This window comes from Pelobates fuscus, chromosome 6 (genome assembly GCF_036172605.1).
Source record: "Pelobates fuscus isolate aPelFus1 chromosome 6, aPelFus1.pri, whole genome shotgun sequence".
NCBI lineage: Eukaryota > Metazoa > Chordata > Amphibia > Anura > Pelobatidae > Pelobates > Pelobates fuscus.
Genome location: NC_086322.1, coordinates 252,831,364 through 252,854,665, shown reverse-complemented (window position 1 = coordinate 252,854,665; position 23,302 = coordinate 252,831,364). Strand labels below are relative to the sequence as shown.

Here is a 23,302-nt window from a genome sequence, read left to right as displayed (position 1 = left end):
CACGAGCAACAAACTACCTTTTACTGCACCCCATGGCTACCGTACCTTAACCAGAAATGCCACCTTCAGGGCTTTTTGCAAAATATGTCCCATGAAAGTGGCACATCCACATTAAATGAATCCTTATTTACAAAATTAGAGAATAATTGCCCTTCAGGTGGACATACTCTTGATATGTGCTAGTAAATATATGAATTGAAAGATATCCCTCTGTGAACACTGCCTCTGCCAGTTGCATGATAACTCCTATAAATATAATAAAAAAAAAAAAAATTAAAGTTACAGCCTTATTATACGAAGAAAAGGAAAATAATTAACCTAGAGCCAAAATTTAGATATCACAAGGAAGAGGGCACAAAAAAGGGGGGTAACCCGTAAATGGTAAATATCATAGAGAATAAACAAAAAAAAAGAAAAAAATGCCATTCTACCTGTGTGTGATTTACTGAGAAGATTATAGGCTTAAAAAGTAACTTTTAATAAATAGATCTAAAATAAAAATATATTAAAGAAAAATCATATGAACAACAGGAGTGGGTGGAGACTATACAGTGAGTAAAACTCTGACTACTTATACAAGCTGTAAAAGTGTATACATAATAACACTAATGCTGAAGCAATACTGTTTTGCTACAATATAACATCAGTGTATTCCCAAGTAATAGAAGTGATACTATATTATATATCACTAATCGCTGTAACAAGAGGGGGGAGATAAGACGACTGCTAAACCAGTGCTGTCAATAGTTAAAAGATTTATTAAATCCCTACATGATAGTACAACTAACGGCATGGGTTAGCTCCACATACAATAATTGATAATGTTCTATGGTGCTTAACCTCAGAAAGATCCAAGATAATGGTTCAGCTAAGACAGATTTCTGACAGACGGCGATTAGCCAGTTAAATATCACAAAAGCTGCCTAGATCATAGCAGCGTATTGATAATAAATAAAGGTTGCTGTCAATCAGTAAAGTGTAAAATAAGGGGTTGCTGTCCTGGCTCCGTTTTTTCTGCAAGATACCTAGCAGTATATTCTAGTGTAACAACGGCTGCCTGCACTGAGTTATCTTATGCTTGACCACAGTGGAGCACAAAGTGGTAGCTCACCTGTGAAGGACTGCTGACAGGCAGCAGTTAACCGGTTAAAAGTCACACAAGTTGCCTAAGTGCTAGCTGCATCTAAATAATAGGTCAAAGTATAAAGAGAGGGTTTGCAAACAGTTTTGAACAGGTTGCCTAGGTAGTAGAAAATATACAGACAGTGACAGAGGAAGGCGTATAGAATAAAGATTCCTGAGTCTTGTGCCTTCGAGGGCACCCCTTAATAAAATGCTTGGTCTTATCAATCTCCCACCCATGAACATAATAAAGGAAAAAGAAAGAGAAATAAAGTATGTACAGAGCACATAAAATTAGTGTTAAGAGTCTCCAATATGCACTCCTGAGATGCTGGACATGAAAGAACTTGATGTCGGTAATTTAGCAATTGATAAGCAGAGAGTTAGGTGCCGACACCAATAATGTGTCAGTATGTGTCCAGAGCCCCTGACGTGCACGTTTCGCCAGTGAGTTTTCGCCTCTGATGAGCTTCACTGGCGAAACGTGCACGTCAGGGGCTCTGGACACATACTGACACATTATTGGCAGCCGTTGTTACACTAGAACAGGGGTAGGCAAACTACGGCACTAGTGCCATGCACGGCACTCGAGGTGCCTTTGCACGGCACTCAAGGCTGCTAGAGCCAAACAGACTCTGGCCTATCAGGAGTCCCAATAAAACTTCAGATATCTGCTAATCCGAAAAGGTGGTGAAGGACAATCATCAATTTATGCATTGCAGCACGTAGAGGAAGTGATTTCAGATCACTTCCTCCCAGCACTTGTGAATGGGAATCCACACAGTAGAGCAGCACGCAGTTGCTGTTGCAGCTCCTGTCCTTGACATGTACCTGGCCGGCCTGGTCCCCACTGGAACCCAGGGAAGCCACCCACACTGCTAGATATACATAGAAATGCAGAATAACCCTCCCCTCATACAAATAATACGGACAGCCCACACACAAATACACACAATCCGCACAAACGCAACACCACTAACAATCCACATACATGCACACTACTCCACATGCAGCCTCTCACATGCAATACCCCAAACAGCCCCACACACTACCAAACACACAATGTGACATATCCATCCACACACACAATTCCTCAAGCAGCCCCCATACACAGCTTATATTCATATGTATCATACACAATACCATAAACTACTCATGAACATATACAATATAATAGTTCATATACGCAGGGCTGTCTTTAACGCGGGGCAAACAGGGCCGCTGCACCGTGAGCCCCGCTGGCCTCAACTATTTCTCACCCCCGGCCGGTAATCCACACACTAAGGAGGCCCACTGGCTGGCCCGGTGGGCTTCTGTCAGCAGGGGTCTGGTTGCGCACTGAGGCACTTTAACAGCGCGAGTGGGCCCCTTGCTTTTCAGCAGCAGGCTGGGAGGAAGGGACGGCCGCGCATCACTTTCACCCACAAAGAGAGGAGCGCGCGGGAAAGAAGAGTAGGCAGAGTGGAGGGGGGCTGGCCGAGAGAGCCAGACTCCAAATCCCAACACCTTCAGCCACCAGCAGGAGAGGTAGGAAACTGGAGGGTGGGTTTTAAAGTGTAAATTTTGTGTGTGTTAGTATGTTTGTGCGTGTGTGTGTGTCATTATATCTGTGTGTGTGTCATTATATCTGTGTGTGTGTCATTATATCTGTGTGTGTGTCATTATAGCTGTGTGTCAGTATGTCTGTGTGTGTGTGTTAGTATGTCTGTGTGTGTGTCAGCATGTCTGTGTGTGTCAGCGTTGGGGTGGAGGACGTGCTTGCACGCCTGGGGAGGGGGGACAGGTTCCAGGGGGCCCCAAGCAAATGCTTTGCCCAGGGTCCAGTCAATATTAAAGATGGCCCTGCATATATGCACATATACAGCGATACAAAGCAATTACTGTAAAAATAACACAAACAGAATATGGCAGCATGCACACCTCAATTTAAAAAAAAATAGGACTGCACGCTACAGGACATCACAATCCTATATCGGCACAGTGCTGCTAAAAGGTTGCCTACCCCTGCACTAGAATATACTGCTAGGTATCTTGCAGAAAAAACGGAGCCAGGACAGCAACCCCTTATTTTACACTTTACTGCTTGACAGCAACCTTTATTCATTATCAATACGCTGCTATGATCTAGGCAGCTTTTGTGATATTTAACTGGCTAATCGCCGTCTGTCAGAAATCTGTCTTAGCTGACCCATTATCTTGGATCTTTCTGAGGGTAAGCACCATAGAACATTATCGATTATTGTATGTGGAGCTAACCCATGCCGTTAGTTGTACTATCATGTAGGGATTAACTTATCCATAAATCTTTTAACTATTGACAGCACTGGTTTAGCAGTCGTCTTATCTCCCCCCTCTTGTTACAGCGATTAGTGATATATAATATAGTATCACTTCTATTACTTGGGAATACACTGATGTTATATTGTAGCAAAACAGCATTGCTTCAGCATTACTGTTATTATGTATACACTTTTACAGCTTGTATAAGTAGTCAGAGTTTTACTCATTGTATAGTCTCCACTCACTCCTGTTGTTCATATGATTTTTCTTTAATATATTTTTATTTTAGATCTATTTATTAAAAGTTACTTTTTAAGCCTATAATCTTCTCAGTAAATCACACACAGGTAGAATGGCATTTTTTTCTTTTTTTGTTTATTCTCTATGAAAGTTACATCCTTATATCCATTCACCCCTACTCTGTGTCTAATATAGATCCTTCTATAGCATTGAGAGTGTAAGGAAGCTGTGTATTTGCACTTGCGAAGGGTAGTTGCTTGAAGGTATTATGAAGGTGTAGTTATTAGAAGATATTCTGTAATCTAATCAAAGCTCCCATTGAAAACCAATAGTTGACCAAGACTGATTTAGCCATTTATTGGGGATAACCAGAGGTGCCAGTGGTTTTTTTTGTTTTTTGGGTTTTCTTGTTTCCTTTACTTTATTCTAATCTTTTAAACAACATGATCATAACGTAATAGCGTTCTCATCAGGTAGGGTGGTGTCTATTAGAAATAGCTTGGACTACCTTTTAATGTCTCGTTTTTTAATTTTTCTAGTTTTTCTCATTCCTGATATTTTGAAATATATTATGTATCCTTCCTACTTCCTTTTCACTCCATAAGTCATTGTTCTATAATTGGTTCTACACATTTAATTAACCATAGATCTTTATCACATGTAATTTCTCAACTGATCTGTTTATTTTGAAACTTTGCAAACAGGCAAATTTTGAGAAGATTGAGAATGAATTGAAAGAGATAAACACCAATCAGGAAGCACTGAAGAGGAACTTTCTTGAGCTCACGGAGTTGAAATACATTCTACGCAAAACTCAGCAGTTTTTTGATGAGGTCAGAGTTTCTATGCTCCTTGATTCCAGTACTTTGTTGAAGGAGAATAATTCCCCAAAAATAATGATGGGTTATCATTTACATTATCGTGTGTTCTACTGTTTGCAGTTCTTTTTCATGTGTATATTTACAATGATACATGCAGTTACAGAGCTATAAATGTATACCTTTAAAGGGACACTATGGTCACCTGAACAACTTCAGCTTAATGAGGTTGTTAAGGTGAGAACTATAGCTCCCTGCAGCCTTTCTCGGAAATACAGAAATATTTCTGAGAAATACAGTGTTTACATTGAAAGCTAGGAACACCTCCAGTTGCAGTCACTCAGAGTGAACCAGAGGGACTTCAGAGTTGATGGGGGCATAATATGCCTCCATCCACTCAGATCTGCTGTGCACGAGCATCCTGTGATTCAGTATCTCCTCCCTATGCATGCAGACACTGAACTTTCCTTATAGAGATTAATTGATTCAATTCATCTCTATGAAGAGATGCTGATTGGCCAGGGCTGTGTTTGAATCATGCTGGCTCTGCCCCTGATCTGCCTCCTTGTCAGTCTCCGCCAATCCTATGGGGAAGCACTGTGGTTGGATCAGGCTATCACATGTCAGCAGACTGCTTGCTTTTCCTGAGTCTAACAGCATGCAGATTTACAGCTTCTGGCTTGAATACAGTAAGATTTTTACTATACTTATGGAGGCATGAGCGGCCCAGGGGGCTAGAGGGTCGTGTTAACACTATAGGGTCAGGAATACATGTAGTTGCACTGGTGACTATAGTGTCCCTTTAACTGTATTATTCAAAGATTTTTAAAAATTTTTTTTTGGCATTTTTGTTTCATAGCTAACCTTGAAATATAAACATTTCTTTTGTTTTTGGAATTGGGAGTAAACTGTTTGTTCTCCCCTTCAATCATTCAAACTTTTTATATAAACAAATGTGTAACGGAGCTCCGTGTACTCCGACCGAGTACCCTCCGTTGATGGATGCTCCTAGCGCTCTCAGAGGACTCCAAGCACTGCAGACGACACCACAACCACCGCAGGCTCCACAACCGCCGTAGCTTAACTGGAGCCGCGCCGTCTTCCTTCCACCCTGGATCGACTTCTGTCCTCCAGGACCGTGTGGGGAAGACCTCTCCTCCAGGAGAGCGTATCCGGAACAAGCTCTTACAAGAGCTAAGTGATTAAGAGCTCAGGGGAATATGCAGAGCATAGCAATCCCCAGTGTGATATAGCAGTTCCCTCCAATAACGAGACAAGGCTACGTATTGAGGGTCAGAAGAGGTCTGACATGCTGGAACACCCAGCCTGGCTTTTATTGAGGTTACATGCAAATAGGACACTCCCAGGGGGAGGCATAAAATCACCAATCACACATCTGGTGCAGCCCACACATTTCCTCCCCTCAGATAAACAGTTAAACCAATTATTACATACAATAAAAATAAAATTTTTACACACACACTGTAACTTTAAAACCATACATTCAATTTCAATAAAAGTTGCATATTCAGACTCAGCATACATCAAACATAAACCCTTCCAAAAATCAGCCAAATCCCTCCAGTGGATCAAAAGTTAGCTGGAAGTCCTTTATGACCGACCGCAAGCACAATTTCCTGCCCAAAACAGTTCCATAGATTTGGGCTGTGCGGTCGGTCAATTTCATGCGAAAAAACGACTAAGTCCCATTTCGAACGGGACTTAGTCTTTGGAGCTGCAAGTTCCGTATGGGAGAAGGTAAGGGTCAGCGGTGTTCGGCAAAATGTGTAGCCGATTTCAGTTCCACAGAATCTTTAGCATACACCGCTGACCGCATTCGAGGAAACCAAGATGGCCGCCGCCACGTGCAATTGACCGGCAGTAACCTCACAGCCTGGGAGGTAAATTGCCTGCACACTTTAACTTCTGGGTGGTCTGCCTGTGTGGTACTTGGTTCAGTAAGCCCTATTTACTGAACCAAGTGTGGGAAAGCCAGGAACAAGTTATTTTACCGGTCTGGGGACATAGTCTTAAAGGGGCATTGTTCAGCAAAGTCACAATATGTCCCCAGATGGTTCTTAAAGGGCCATACACACCCAATAAATGTTAATAAGTTTTCAGGGGCACAATCTTCCAGGGGCCATAGTCATGAGGCAGGAGGCTGGCAAACATGCTTCTCCACAATTCCACAAGTAGTGTGCCCTTACATTTTACCTTTTTTTTTTTTTTTTTTTTCAAGACAAAAGTAAAAAAAAAAAATAGTCAGGACAGTTGTGCCTTGTTTAATGCACCTACAGGGGTAATGGTCATTGATAAGGCCCCAAGGAGGCCAAAATCATTTTCCAGGTTTTTCTTGCAGAAGAGGCCTATGTGTATTTCAGTTATGGACTGTCCTTTTGGGATAGATCTGTCTTATGCATGTGTCATAGATTCCCCTCTGTAAGACACAAGTGAGCTCAATCAAGCTTATTAAAAACCTGGGCAAGGACAAACTGAGTGGTGAGCTAAGTTTTTGTTCATTTTCATAAATATTTTGTCAGGTATCATATCCAGTGTTGTGTTTCAGATTTTACCTGTAGCAATATGCATAATCTGTTAAAGACCACGGGAACTAGCATTATTTTACCAGGAGATAACCAGTTGGTATTCAGGTAGTAGCACTTTGCCTGTCTCACCTTCCAGTATATTTATTTATTTTATTAGGTTGAGAGCAATTGTACACATGAAAAAATTCTGATGGTAGAAAACACGTTTTATCAATGCAAATTTTGGTTCTGGTTTATCCCAACTTTGTATGTGGTATTTGGAACTTAATGTAATTATTTGTGTATATGTATGTTTAAAAGACGGCTTGCACTGCATATTTAAAACTATAGCGTGTATTAAAGTGTTAAAACATACACTTATGAGCTAGTGCACTACAGGAAATAGGGAAATTTGGCCTCAAGTTATTTAGAAAGAAAAATAGGAAGATAACGCCTCTGTCTGTCAATGTGTTTGCATTGCATGGCACATTATTCTCGATAATGAGAAATCCCCCACCAAGGTAAGATTTTCCCTCCGAGTGACCATATCTTAACAACCCCCTTCTTCAAAACGAAACATTGGACACATTCAATAAGCTATTTTCTTCTCTAACATGTAGATTCTTGATTTGCCATAAAAAAAACGAAAAAAAACAACAAAAACCGGCAACAGTTCTGTTTTTTTAAACACTAACAAAAGTGTACTATCCTCTGTAATGGGCTTGGTTCCTCTGCCTTTTGATGCATCATCACTCAATTTCTGTTATTTTCATTATGACTCATTTTCTCTCTTCATGTTTTCCAAACTTTCTAACTGCCTTGACATATCTATTTTCCATGCTCTGCTATTTTCCATTTTTTATTTTTCCTTTTTTGTTCCACATACCTTACCTTAACTGTCTCTAGCTTCTGAACCAGCCATAACTCAAGAGGCCTTGCATTCATAGGATAGTATTGTCAGTTAAACTTCTTTTTTTAGTTAGTGTGTTCTAGGAACAGTTTAGATGGTCCATGCATTATATTAGGGGAAAAATAATGAAAAAATACACCAAGCATTATTAGTAAATCTTAAAGTCGATGAAAAACTGAAACATGACCCCACACCTACTCCATTGGTTGCACCACGTGCTTAGTTTAGAGCCTCAACATACAGATATACATTTTTCGTTTTCTAATTTACATTCAGATCTGTGTATGTGTGTGCATATATGTATAAATGGTTCTGATATGTTAAAATGCCTAGTGGTTCTTAAATATGAAAAAAAAAAATGACTAATTATTGTGACGTGATTTTCTATTCCTGAGAGTTAACTTTTTTCTTTGGAATGACGAGGATAAAGCAGTTTCCAAGCATACAGTAATATTCTTAGATGGGATATAGGGGGATGTAAAATAGTGGGTGCATTGTAACTTCATAGTAATTAAGGTAAGTGCATGGTGAGCCCCACCACCAATTCTCTGGCTTTACTGAGTTTACTGGGAGGTAGGAGTGTTTAAGCCAATGCTGTTTATTCTTTGAATTGTTTGCTGTACTGAAAATGGCCCTGTTATGTTCCATCAAAACAGGTAACTATTCTGATTGGTGCTGAGGCTTTATTTCATAATCCAATCAGAATAGCCAGAGTTATTCATATGGAAAGGGTTAATGGCATGCAGGCGGTATCCTGGCTTCTTCCTCCAACACGACTTCTTTACACGACTTCTTTACAGCCCCTTCTGTCTATGTTTCCTCTGTCATTCTAACCAACAAGCCGGCTGTATCCTTTAACCAATTAGACCAGGACTGTTAACGAACACATTTTCACACAAATCCACGTAATAAAAAAATCTAAATATGTAGACTTGCTCACAGTTACAAGAAATAAAATGTACTGTTGCATTTGTCATCCATTGCTCATTAGGAAACTATTTTCCCAGGTTGGGCTGATTAGCTCTCAGTGTGATAATGCACTGGGTGGACATGCATAGCTAGATCTGGCTGACTGTGTAATGAACTGGATGTGTAAAGAGAACTCAAAACACCCAAATTACAAAAATTTAAAGAATCCTTATCCAATTTTATTTAGGGAATATGCAGAGCAGATTTAAAAATAATCAACAGAAAGAGTAAGTAGATTTTCAAGTGATAAAACCTACTGATCACAAAGCCACTATATTCTGAGAATTAAACATGGCCTTTGCCTTTTACGTGTTTAGGCAGCTCTTTCTTTAAAAAAAAATAAAAAAAATGAATGCATTGTTTGAAGATCTAATGATACTAACTTGACATTGCCAAGTAGAGCAGCACTGTTATTAAAATGTTCTTAACCAATTGCCTCCCCAACTGCTGATCACCCTTTATGGCTCTTTACCACCTTGAAGCACGTACAGTATATGAAGAGATACTTTTGGTCACCTCTAGTATAAATTAATAATCATAGCATATTAATATATTTTTTTCTTGTTCTATTTAAGCAGGCTATAGAATGTTTAGGTGGAATTATCATTTGTTTGAGTTACGGTTTTCAGTATAGAGGTGGTAATTTTTTCAAACCACCCTCCCCCCTCTCCTCCCCAAAAATATTTTTTTAGAGCAGAAATGTCAAAACGATATGCCAGCATTAAGAGGGGGATAACTTACCTGTAACTCTTTTTACCTTTTGTTGTTTGATGAATCATGGTCTTGTCCCAAAATTATACTAAAAATACCTCAAGGCCACCTTGGTATCATGATTGGAAACATGAAATCCGTATCCCCATATATGTTATTTAAAAAAAAAAAAAAAAAATACTTAAAGATGGGCAGAGGGGGGAAGGGGGTGGCATGTTTAACACTTAAAGTTCTTTCTAAACTTTGAAAACCAAAGAAAAATGTTACTTGCGAACACTAAGTATTACTGACATCCTTCTTTAATGCTCACGTTAGATAGGATACAGCCTCCTTATTATGACCATAGTGATCTGTGTTTTGTGGCTTATATGAAATGCATGCCCTCATATTTCCATTAAAATTATTTAATTTCCCAATTTGTCATTTAAAATTTTAAGTTCTTTTTTTATTTATTTACGGTATTTATTTTTATCTTTGTTTCCAAAAAAAGAGTGTGCAATTTTGGCGACTAATGGAAGTTGAAGTTTTATTGTAAACACATAGTCTGTCCTCCTTATTTTTATTCCATAGCAGTTATTCTGCACTGTCTCCCAGTCAGTGTTTGTACCATTTTTTTTTTGGTAAATTATAGTGCTCTCTTATTGCCATTGCTACCCTTGTTTTTTTCGTTTTTTTTTTTTAGATGCCAAGGCATTTAATATTAAGGTTTCCAGACACATTTGATTTGGCTTTATTTAAAATTCATTTCATGCAGGCTGCCATATTTTATAGCTTCCTTTGTTCAAGGATCTCTAATTGGGGTAATTAAAGAGACACTCCACTGCCCAAACACGGTTTAGTAGATCTACCCTCAATGGAAGCATGCATCCATTTTTTAATTGGGGGTATATCGAATACAGCTTGCAAACGTTGCAGATCTCTTGTCTGAAGCCTTTCAAAGCCCCCCTGTTCTATCCCAGCCCAGGCGATCTGTAGCTGCCCAAACAAAGCCTTCCCAATGCAGCTCAATGAGAAGTCTACTCAAGGCAGGTACTCTGAGAAAAAGCCTGACTCCACTGAGCTAAGCAACCAGGAAGTAACCGGACTGGTCGTCTGGCAGCAAGATGTAACACGGTTTATTTATAAAAAAAGTTTGGTTTTTTTTAAATGCCCTTTTGCTAAAATAAAAAAGGACACATTTTTTTACACATGAAGTGCTTTAAAAAGTTTAAGTAATTTAGGGGTCTGGAGTGTCCCTTTAAGTTGGGTAAGGATAATCAATTTGCAGTAGTTTTTTTATACCATATATAGACCATTTATAGGGAACAATAAAAATAACTTTTCCAGTAGTGTTTAAAGCCGTTCACACTTTAAATTGCATAAATCTGTTTATGATATCAGTTGAAAATGACCTAGTTACTCTCTAGTTACTGAATTAAAATAACACATTTTTTCCAAGATATAAAACTACATAAATAGTTTGTGTGAACACGAGCACTCCAATAGCCAAGGTGAATTTTTGGAAACTTTAAATGGAATAATTTTTTTGAAGCACTAGACTACGTTTAGATTTTTTTTAAATGAAAATTTGTTTAGGGAGATTGAAACTTGCATGGAATGAGGAGAGGAATTTGAAGATACATTTAAATGTACATCAAATATAAATTTGCTATTGGTAAAAATATAAATCCTGGATTCCTTAATTTTAATTGTCGCTTCATTTTATTTAATGGAAATCTGTGTCTATGTTGTCTAATTTCTACTTATCCCATGATGGAAATATTTTCTTTTTACGGGGCTCAGATATATAATGAGATGTCTGTTTCGTGTATATTGAGCTAAAAAAAAAAATACATTTCCATGCTGTATTATGTTTTAAAGCAGTTTCTTGATGTTGTGAATAGCTTTTTGGAGAGGGAAAGTCTTGCTGCAAAATCCTTACAATTTGCAGCTAGGATGAATCCAGAAAGATTGTGTTCTTATTTTGAGGCTGCACCCAGAACCCTTTGCTGTCAACCCTCCCATTTTTCTCTAATAGTCTACAAAGTACCTCCCTTCAGGATCTATGTATTAAGGTGCATTTGTTTTGGGGTTTTTTTTCCCCACGTTATGTCTTGCAATTTCCCCCCCCCCATTTTTAAACCTTTTGTGTTGAACATTTAACACCTATGTTACGAAGATCTTCATATCAGATCTGCTAGGAAAATGTGGAGAACGCATTATATAGGCTATCCAAAATCCCACTAAATATTATTCATAATATGAACAAAAAAACAGATCAATTTGAGATCTGAGTATGTGTGACCTTAAAACCAGTTGACTTGTCAGGTTTAAAGCACATGGTCTCCACTATGATTTCTGTGGAAGTCCATCTTGCCAGTTAATCTGTCCATGTCGAACATCTAAATGTTTTTAAATGTAAACCCTATTCACAATTTCTTCTTTAATGTCTACTAACTTAGGGAAAGTAAAGGGAGTTGGGTATTATTCTGTGTGCTTTCCATAATACATAGATCCTTCTCTCTTGATCTGTATTTCATCTCTACCTAATTTTCTTGCCTGCCCCATGAGGCCCCTGCATGCCACTAACTGGTTTGATTAGTTATTAATTGGTTTGTGAATTCAGGCTCAATTGCATCATCATCAGCAGATGGCGGATCCGGACCTACTGGAAGAATCCTCCTCACTCTTGGAACCAAGCGAGATTGGAAGAGGAACCCCACTGAGACTTGGGTATGTACAAGAACTGCCACTCTCATTATATCTGACGTTTCTTGACATATTAGTCATATTTCTACCCAGAAAGGACATGGTAGCTATGGCCCATTGCATCATCTTAAGACTATAGAGAGGTTCACTCTTCTCATTAGTGCGGATTTTATTTAAATTACAAATCATTAAAATGTGATTTAAATCACATCTTTTTTTAAAACACAAATGTAAAGCCTCATTCTTGCTGGTTGTTATAATGACATTTGCAATCAGATGAATGTTTAATAGTTAGAATAATAACTTTTTAGATTATTTTGTTATATCCAAACTGGTTTTGTTATGTCCCCATTACAAATACATAGATCATGATAAAATTATTGCAGGATGAACTATCTCCAGTTTAATAGGTTAAAGGAACACTATAGGATCTGGAATACAAACATGTATTCCTGACCCTATAGTGTTTAATCCACCATTGAGATGGATTGCCCTTCATTAGCCCGCTTAGAAAATGCTAAAACCTAATTTCCAGCGCCGTGCAGGTCCGTCGACGTTGGACTCGCTCTCAATTCACCTCCTTGATGACATCATCAGAATTTCCGATTTTGAGCCAATCCAATACTTTCCCATAGGGAAAGCATCTAATTGGCTGAAATCGGCAAGGAGGCGGGATAGTGGTGGGGCCAAACACCATTTTGGCCTATCAGCACCTCCTCATAGAGATGCATTGAATCAATGCATCTCTATGAGGAAAATGCAGTGTCTCCATGCAGTGCGTGGAGACACTGAACAGCAGTGCTGCTACTGTTTAGCACTGCCCCAGGAAGCACCTCCAGTGGCAATCTGAGTGGCCACTTAACACTGCCTTTTCTCTGAAAATCCAGTGTCTGCATGAAAATGCCCAAAGGCAAGGATTATACTAACCAGAACAACTACATTAAGTTGTAGTTGTTCTGGTGACTATAGTGTCCCTTTAATCACTAATATTTGGGGAACAACTTAAATAGCTTTATTGAACTAAAACTTTAACATATATAGCATATATTATTTTCTGTGCTTTACCTCAATGTTTAACTGTAGTGAAATATCTTCTAAAAGTGAAACCCCATTGGTTTGCCCTTTTACCTGGGTCAAGGCTTCGCTGATCCTGGTTAATACACATCTGGCTTCAGCAAAACAAAGAGTTCCAGGCTGGTTAATGGCGTATTAATGACACTGACTGAGATGGATCTCCGTTTTTCTCCCATCATCTGACAGCTCTATAAAATATCACCGAATGTGCAGAGTTTCATTTTGAAAAGCTGCACATGCAGACTCCAAACAACGTGACCATGTCAAATCACTGATGTGATCATGGAACTTGAAGTTAAATTTTAAGGTAAGGTGTTAATTGTGTGCAGGGGTGTGGAGGTTTTATATCGCCCAATGCACTGGACTGCAGTAGACCACCAGACATGGGGAGGCGCGACGAGCCGCAGCTGCTCCTCACGATGCACAGAGCTTATGGCCGCTGGGATGCAGCATGATGATTGATATTATTTTGGGTCGGGACAGGTAAATTGGGCTACCACATTAGTCCCTTAGTAGATTTTTTTTTTTTTTTTTTTATCCACACCCCTTGTGTGTAGATATATATTTGCAGAATAACAATGGTATTGAGGTCTTTTTGCAGTGAAAAAGTGCATGTTAATCTCTGGAGACAGAAATTGACTTATGTAACTTAGATTAATTGAATTAATTTACAAAAAATATAAATATAGCATGAATGCCTTTATGTTACATAACTAATCCATATTTCGTAATGTATTACCTTTGGACTATAATATATCTTAAATAGAAAAGTATCCTAGATAGATTTAATTTTTCCATTCACAAACATTTTGTATAAAAAAAATCTCTACTAAAAAATAATTCTTTAACTTAATTTTTTTTTTTTTTTTTTTTTAAATCCACCCTAATACTTATCTATTCAAATACATGAATGTGAAGAACTGGTATAAAATATATTTCATTACTAAAGTTATTGTTGCTACTGAACGTAACATGCGTACAAAATACATGGTAGAAAACATTTTGTTATTTCTCTTAAGAATGCATTATGTTCCTGGGATTTGAGCGTTTAAACACAAGCTACACCTTATTATACACACTATACTATCTGCTTGTCCATGTCATTTAAACTGATCTTTATCTTGTGATGCTATTTCAGTTTCGTGGCAGGAGTAATTAACCGGGAGAGGATACCAACTTTCGAGAGGATGTTATGGCGAGTTTGCCGTGGCAATGTCTTTTTGCGTCAGGCAGAGATAGAAAATCCACTGGAAGATCCAGTCACGGTAAGACAACAACACTTGTTTTTTTTGTAGGGGTGATCAGTGTTTTGGGATTTTTTACACTGTGTAATGTATAATTCTTAGAAAATCTTGTGAGATGAGACAAATATAAAATGAAATCATGATTTTCCAAGTTGGAATTTATGTCTTAAAAAAAAAAATTGGGTCATTTTCCCTGACAAATGTTACTGGTCAGGCATCATACATAATAAACTGACATGGAGATTAATTTAAAATTGTATACCACAATATTCAAATTAGAAAAACGCTCTACTTAAAAGGACACTATAGGCACCCAGACCACTTCAGCTCATTGAAGTGGTCTGGGTGCAGTGCCCCTGTCCAACTTAGAGGCGCTTTCGGGCTATGAGTCCCAAAATATTTTCTCTCTCCGGAAAAGCATATCATATAAAAAATGTAAATAAATGAAAACTGAAATTTGATTACTTATTCCCCCCCCCCAAAAAAATAAATATATATATATATATATATGCTCTACATACGTTTTAGTTTGTGTTTTTATATAAATATATATAGTGTAAATGGGATTAGCAGGAAGGGAGAGGGGGGACATTAAAGCTTTCCCTTGCAGGTGCGCTGCCTGCAAAAGAGACGCTCAGTAAATCTGTCACCAGTGCACTCTTCTACTACAATGACCACCTTGGAGTAAATTTTAAACTGCACTTTTTTTTAAATTTTTTTTATTATAATTCTTTATTTTTGAGTTCAGGGATGAAGTGTTACATTTCTTGTGCACACATTGCTAATATACAGTACATTTCATCAAGTTGGTAATTGCTGCTCCTATTATACATTGACTCATACAGTGTCCAATTACGGTGCTTTTTAGGAAGTCATCTGCTGTGGAGTCTTGTTAAACTGCACTCTTATGAGTTCATAAAATTTTACTAAAAGGAGAATTTAAAGTGAATTTCAAATTTTGGGACCCAGGCATCGAACCTGTAGCAGAACTGACTTGGAGAATTTTTCCAATTCAGCTATTTTAGTCTTAAGTTTAAAATTCAATTTACATTTTCACGTTACAAAATAAACCTGTTAGCTGTTTTCTTGTATAGTGTTGTTTCATTCTGGTAACATTTTGTAATCATCTCATTTATTGTTAGATTTCCCCCTTTATAATATTGTAAAGCGCTGCGGAATAAGTTGACACTGTTTAAATGCTGATAATGTTTGGAGGAGGTGAAAGTTGCGTATTATGATAAAGTGGTTGGTATGCATTACAATGTCACTGCACTTTAATTTGTTCAGTGGTAAATGTCGCAGATAGCAGAGTATCAGAAAGTAGGGTTCAGGTGTATTTATGTTGGTATTCTTTTAGGTCTGTGAGAAATGGAGCTGCTTATAGGTATTTGAAGAAGAGGGCCTCCATTCTAGGCAGAATTTGCAACAAGAAATTATGTATAGATAGAGATAAACATATGTAAATTCAGATATATGGGTATAACTCTATCCAAAACAGGCAAGAGATTAAATCACTAAATGGAAATAATGATATCTCTATCAAGTAATCTTTTATATTTTTATTAGTGAACATATTATTTTATATTAACTATATTATCAAGCAATTGCCAACATGAACATAACTGACTACATTACAGTGACACTCTGTGTGGAGTACCTGGGCACTGTCCTTCCTTTCAGTGTTTTGAAAGTTTAATGCTAAACTAGAGTTCTTAGCACCCCATCCCTTCTGTGCTGCTCAAGCTAATGACAAAGTGTCAGCTGACTGCTCTCAGCCTATCATAAAAACCCATTGCTGGTATGAATTGGTATGGCTTAAGAAGTGTCTATAAATTCTGCCGTAGCCATACCTCCTGTGGAGTCTTGATTGTGGGCAGCCAGTGACCCTCATTCAGTGTTAAAGTGATTGAAAATGGTTTAATACTAAATGGAGGGATAGCGCAATGGGATTACAGGCATTATGGCTAATTCCGTGAGGTTAAATATTTATCATGCATAAAGTGTCCCTGTAAGGAAGGTTCCATTTTGGCAACTAATGGTTGTAGAAGCGCTAGACACCAATATAAGGAAATAGCCTGTCAACATGTAAGACATTCTTCAACAAGTTTAATCTATCCTAGGAGCCTAGGAGAGTATTCTAAAAGTGGCCTAATTTATTCTTGTTGCACAACTATTTCTGTTGTGGAGACATCCATGAGAACTAGATTTGCATCCCATTATGCAAACCTGCTTATGGCAAGAGTTGAACATTTCTTCTTATCCAGTTGTGACATCGAACCCCAGGCCAACTTCCCCTACTTTAAAGACATCCTGATAATTTGGACAATGGGGCTGTCTTCTTGAGTTCTAAAATCAATTGTAGCCCACAATCAAACTCTGCCTCAACCACTTCACCTATTGGATATCCCCATTTGTATAAAATACTGTACAATACTATCTCAAGCCTTCTGACAGATCTTAATTTTTCAAACCTGACTGCTTCATCCCAAACACTCCATTATTTACAGTGGTAAGATACAGCCAAATCTACCTTCAAAACATTGACAGGAATGAAACCTCCAGACACCAAAAAGGATATTATTAAAGTAAGGTTAGGCATCGAGAAATCTAAAGAAACCAATTCAGAGCCACCATAATAATTTTTTTTTTAAAAGTTCATCTTATTATTACATACAATCCACAATAAGAGGTGTTAATGTCAGTAATGCTATTCATGCTGGATGCCATTGATACTGGTCACATAGAAATATATTTATATTCTGTATTACCAATACTGCTGGAGGGAGGATTTTTAATCCCCAAACGTGTGACTCAACCCATGGGGTGATCCACAGTCCGTTAGCAACATAACCATTGCACCGATCTGTATTGCTTTTTGTGCTTTGTCATTTTTAAGGTCGTGTAAAAACTCCCATTTCAGAATAACTCTATGGTAAATCTGTAACTCCATCTAACTGTATGCTTTGCCATTATCCCAAAGCTTTTGTCCACTTAGTGAATCTTCCCTAGATAGTTCATTTCCTCTCTTTATTATAAAGGGGGCGATCCTTCATCATGCAGACAAGGAAGTGTTTGCAGGGTGAGATCAGTCCTTTCTAATTGTCAAAACTGACTTCCTTAAACATATCACAATATCCAACACACAAACGCAGGAAGGTCTCTGGTCAGTCCGTATTCTGGCAGCGCTGTTAACTAGTGCACTCCTCTCCTGTCCTGTACTTCCCCACTTGGGGCTAATCCAGTCATATTCCCTGGAATTCTTTCAGATTTTCTCTTGACAAAAAACATTTAACGAACAAAACACAAACATTATCAGCCAAGCCTCTCTGTGATATGCATTATAACATCATAAAAAAAAATATTTCTATAAAAGGTCACAAAGGAACGGCTTTTCCAGATTGTGAGTCTGGATAAGTACTAGGATATCCTGTGCTTGAACCCTAAATTTTATAAATCCTAAAGAAATAGGGTGTCATAATTAAATGGTAAAGAAAATCCCACAGCCAAATGTCCATGTTCCATGTAGGACTGAATTAATTGATGACTAAAAGTAGTATGACTAAAAGTAGTATTGATTTCAATGTACAATCTGGCTTGATTTAGACCTGCCCAAAGTACATTGATATGCATTGTGGCTACTTCTTAATGAACATAGTTCTTTCCCTTTAGGAAGGAAGAGGTGAGGGTACTAACACGGAGCAGTGTGGAGACTAATATTCTCTATGTATTTGTGTAGAAACATCTCCAATGTGCTGTCAAGCTTAAAGGACCACTATAGTGCCAGGAAAACAAACTCGTTTTCCTGGCACTATATAGTCCTTAGGTCCCCCCCCACCCTCAGGGCCCCCTCCTGCTGGGCTGAAGGGGTTGAAACCCCTTCAGCCACTTACTTTAATACAGCGCCCGGCTCCCTCGGCTCTGGTCACCTCTCCCTCTTAGACGTCAGCTACCAATGCGCATGCGCGTGCATTTAAACCGCCAATAGGAATGCATTACTCAATGCTTTCCTATGGACATTCTGCATGCTAAATGTGACACTTGCATTGAGCGTTGTGGAAGCGTCTCTAGTGGCTGTCAGGGAGACAGCCACTAGAGACTGGATTAACCCTGCAATGTAAACATAGCAGTTTCTCTGAAACTGCTATGTTTACAGCTGCAGGGTTAAAATCTGGGGGACCTGGCACCCAGACCACTTTATTGAGCTGAAGTGGTCTGCGTGACTATAGTGGTCCTTTAATAATCTTGTCCACAGCACACTCCTAATGCTAGACACTATTCAATGCTATCCCCTGGCTGAATCTTATAATAACTCCTATATCATGTGTAGCCGGTCAAGTTAATATCTCTAAATTGCGAGATGGTCTAGATCAGGGGTAGGCAACCTTCGGCACTCCAGATGTTGTGGACTACATCTCCCATAATGCATTTACCCTCATAATGCTGGCAAAGCATCATGGGAGGTGTAGTCCAAAACATCTAGAGTGCCGAAGGTTGCCCATGCCTGGTCTAGATCATGCATGTATAGATAGTTTACTATCCTTTGTAGGAGGAGATAACATAAATGTAATTGTGCTAACTCCTATCTCACTTAGCCAGCAGTTTCACATGAATAGCACACAAGAGTTAAACAAGGATCAGGTTAAATAAAATGTTAATCATCCTATTATAGTGGTGTACCCCATTCATCTGTAAATATGAGAGATTACACAAAGAAATTCATATTAACATCCCCACCCTCTTGTAGATTCTCCCCATTGTAAACCGTAGAGATCTCCTAAATAATGGGAGGAATCCATCTATAAGTACCTCAGTTGTCCCCTACGGTGGAACATCCGTTCTATAATCTTCTGTGTAAAATCACACTACCACAAATTGCTACCAGGCATCCATCAAGTGCAAATTAAAGTGCTAAGGCACGCGTGTTTTGGTGCATCGTTGCACCTTTGTTAGACGCGAATGGCAGCTGAAACTGTTCAGGTTTATAAGGGGATCCCGATCCCTCTTACTTCCATATTGCATCAATCAACTATTATGGAATGCCTGCTTCCACCTCCAACGTTCAAGGTAACACCTGCGGAGTTGGAGTCAACGATTCATATTTGCTCGTTCTACTCCGAGGCGTGGATACCTTACCATTACACCTTCCGAAGTATTGATAGACCATTTGGGTTTTCACTTAGCTGGCTGTAAGCCCAGCACACCAAGAGTTGTGGCTAAGCAGAACCGAATGACTCCTATAGGAGTCGTGGGAATAAATCTTAGGTTAGTTTGTTTGTAAGGTACTCCCTTCATTATAGGTGGGGAAACAGTCCACATCAATATGCTCCCAGAACATAGATCTGAGCTTCCAATAACCCATCAAGTCAGTCTTCCGAAACTGCTCCCACACTAAAGAAGAGGGGCTCCTATCTGCTGCCAGCTCCAACCCCACACCCTACAAAGGATGCTGCCAACACCGTGAATATGAAATAATTAAAAGTGTCACCATCCCATCCAAAGGGTAACCGCACAAACTCCAATAAGTGTTAATTCCCCAGACTAGTTAAAAAGAACCCAATCATGCTCTTAACATGGTGTATTTGCAACACATGATTACTCCGTTATATATATATATAAGCTTGTAGATATCTTCCACACTCTCTAAATGGCTAACCTAGATTACCTACAATATATTTAAATGAATTATTATTGTAGATTCCTTCAGTCTTAAAAGGAAAAACCGATAGGAAAAAGGGGGTCCTAATTTTACTAAGATGGAAGCTGAAGGATACATGGGCCCATAAAGGTAAGTAGGTATATTTCTCAGATTCGTATAGTGATCAAATGTAGTCTGTAACCCCACGTCAAAAGAAACCAGATCTTATGATTCAAGGGTTCAACTAGTCATCTGCATTAGTCTGAAGTTACAATATAACTCCACTGGCCACTCCTCAGATGGCTACTAGAAGTGCTTCTACAGTGTACAGCACTGCCATTCGGTGTCTCCACCCTCTGCATTGAGACACTTAACTTTTCTCATAAAGATGCATTAAAGAGATACTGATTGGCCAGGGTTGTGTTTGACTTGTGCTGGCTCTGCACCTGATCTGCCTCCTTGACAGTCTCAGCCAATCCTATGTTGTGATTTTCTCAGAGAATCACTTCTGATTAGATCAGCCAAGCAGGCAGATCAGAGGCAGCAGCTGCAGACTTGAATACAAGTAAGATTGTTCTATATTTAGGTAGGCAAGGTTGGGGCCAGGGGGGCTAGATGGTGGTTTTAACACTATAGGGTCAGGAATACATATTCATACAAGTGTTCCTTTAAGCTGCAATAGTGGTGGAGTGGATATTGAATGCCTCACTCTAGGGATCAGGTTATACTAGATATATCCTGTCAGGTCTGGACTGGCATGGGATGAGGCCAGCTGGGGAGCTCACAGGATCCATGCAGGACTGGAGAGAGGAGGACCCTAGCAAGCAACTCCGCTGGGTTCCTCTCGCGAGGTCAGAGCGTTGCCGCAGTTACCATGGCAACGCTCTGATATCGCGACAATCAACTCACCACTGCGACCACCAGGGATTCAAGGGATTCACTTCTATGTCTCCCCTCCCAGGCAAAGGTAAGAATGGAGGGGGGACACTTCACTCCTGACACACTGCTCCCTTCACACAGACACACACCTACACACAGCACCTTTCATACACACTGCACCATCCACACAGACACACACATACACACTGCACCCTTCATACACACACTGCACACCTCTCTCACACAGCCTTAAAATGCACCCCTCACACACTGCAGTGTTCACACAAACTGCACTCACACTCTGAACTCTTCACACACACATACACACACTACAGCCTTCACACACACACACTAGACTCCTCTTCACACCAAAAACACACACACACACACACACACCCTTCACACACTGCACTCATCACACACTGCAACTTTCATCCACACACACACTGCACCCTTCATACACACACACACACACACACTGCACCTTTTATACACACACTGCACCTTTCAAAATGCCCGGGCCGAATTTCTTTCCCAGTCCGACCCTGTATCCTATAGAGAGGCAACAATCCTTTTGCTCTAGGTCTGATGGTGTAAGGCAATTTCCATATTCTGGGAATCCCATTAACAAAAAAATATCTATTTGTCCGATATTAACACCATGCCTTGGTGTACTTTTAGTTATTCGTTTATACAGTCCTACATGGAATAATGACATTTGGCTGTGTGATTTTTCTTTACCAGATAGGGGACCTTAGAGTCAGGATTACTGTATGATCCAGCACGTAGAACTGTATAGCACGGATAACAAATAAGTAACATATTAGCGGTCCTTAGAATGGCCGGATTTAACGTACATAGAATAGTCAAAATACTAGCCGAGTTCAGGGAACACAGAAAGGGACGCATCGATGAGGAAAGCCAGGAGTCAGGATACCAGAATATAGAGAAGTCAATAAACAAAGCCAAAGTAAAAAAAACAGGTAGAAAACTATAAACAGGAACGCGCTCTCGGACAACCACAAGGGAAACCACAACAGGTCACTGAGTGGAGGTCAGACTAGGTTTTTATACCCATCCTCCCTTTCCCATTGGTCAGACCGGCATTTTGGCTCCAAAATGTGCGGTGTGCGCACCCGCGGTCACGTGCGTACTCGCGCTCACGTGCGCTGGGTTATTTCTGCCCGTGGATGTGCAGCGGCCGGCGCCAGACTGTATACTGAAACAGTCAGGACTGCAAGCTTCCGGCCGCTGAGCACCAGGTGAGGGAAAAGTGTCGGATGGATATGTGACACTTAGTTATAAGACACCCCCTTTATTTATGCAGTATAATATCACCCATCAGTTTTCCCGAGTTTTAATTTGGAGGGACACATACTCTTATGAACAGTACATATAGGGTGTGATAATTAAATGAACACTGTAGTGAAATGGAACAGAACATGTTTTCTGGCAGATGGTGACTGCGCAAAGCATCCTGTAGGACTTCCATCTGCACTCTTTTTATCCTTTTTTGATGCTATACATTTTCTACTAATCAATTAATCTCGTCCTCTTACTGCCTATTATTGGCAGATGTTGTTCAAATCTCTCTCTCTCTCTCTCTCTCTCTCTCTCTCTCTCTCTCTCTCTCCCTCCCTCTCCCTCTCTCTCTCTCTCTCTCTCTCTCCCTCTCTCTCTCTCCCTCCCTCTCTCTCTCCCTCCCTCCCTCTCTCTCTCCCTCCCTCCCTCTCTCTCTCCCTCCCTCCCTCTCTCTCTCTCCCTCTCTCTCTCTCCCTCTCTCTCTCTCTCTCTCTCTCTCCCTCTCTCCCTCTCTCCCTCTCCCTCCCCCTCTCTCCCTCCCCCTCTCTCTCTCCCCCTCTCCCTCCCCCTCTCTCTCCCTCTCTCTCTCCCCCTCTCCCTCCCCCTCTCTCTCTCCCTCTCTCTCTCTCCCTCTCTCTCTCTCCCTCTCTCTCTCTCCCTCTCTCTCTCTCCCTCTCTCTCTCTCCCTCTCTCTCTCCCTCCCTCTCTCCCTCTCTCTCTCCCTCCCTCTCTCCCTCTCTCTCTCTCTCTCTCTCTCTCTCCCCCTCTCTCTCCCCCTCTCTCTCCCCCTCTCTCTCCCCCCCTCTCTCTCCCCCTCTCTCTCCCCCTCTCTCTCCCCCTCTCTCTCCCCCTCTCTCTCCCCCTCTCTCTCCCCCTCTCTCTCCCCCTCTCTCTCCCCCTCTCTC

At 39.9% G+C, this 23,302-nt stretch overlaps 1 protein-coding gene across 6 annotated transcripts in view; it reads left to right on the top strand.

Moving 5' to 3' along the window:
- ATP6V0A1 (ATPase H+ transporting V0 subunit a1) overlaps positions 1 to 23,302 on the top strand; it is a 97,496-nt gene that overhangs the window by 26,363 nt on the left and 47,831 nt on the right. For 3 of the 6 annotated variants that reach the window (XM_063458954.1, XM_063458958.1, XM_063458957.1), the window contains exons 5-7: positions 4,347 to 4,475; positions 12,181 to 12,287; positions 14,476 to 14,602. In XM_063458954.1, the coding sequence (XP_063315024.1) occupies positions 4,347 to 4,475; positions 12,181 to 12,287; positions 14,476 to 14,602 (363 nt within the window). The remainder of the gene's footprint in view (positions 1 to 4,346; positions 4,476 to 12,180; positions 12,288 to 14,475; positions 14,603 to 23,302) is intronic. The other 3 variants (XM_063458960.1, XM_063458955.1, XM_063458959.1) reach the window with 1 other exon arrangement.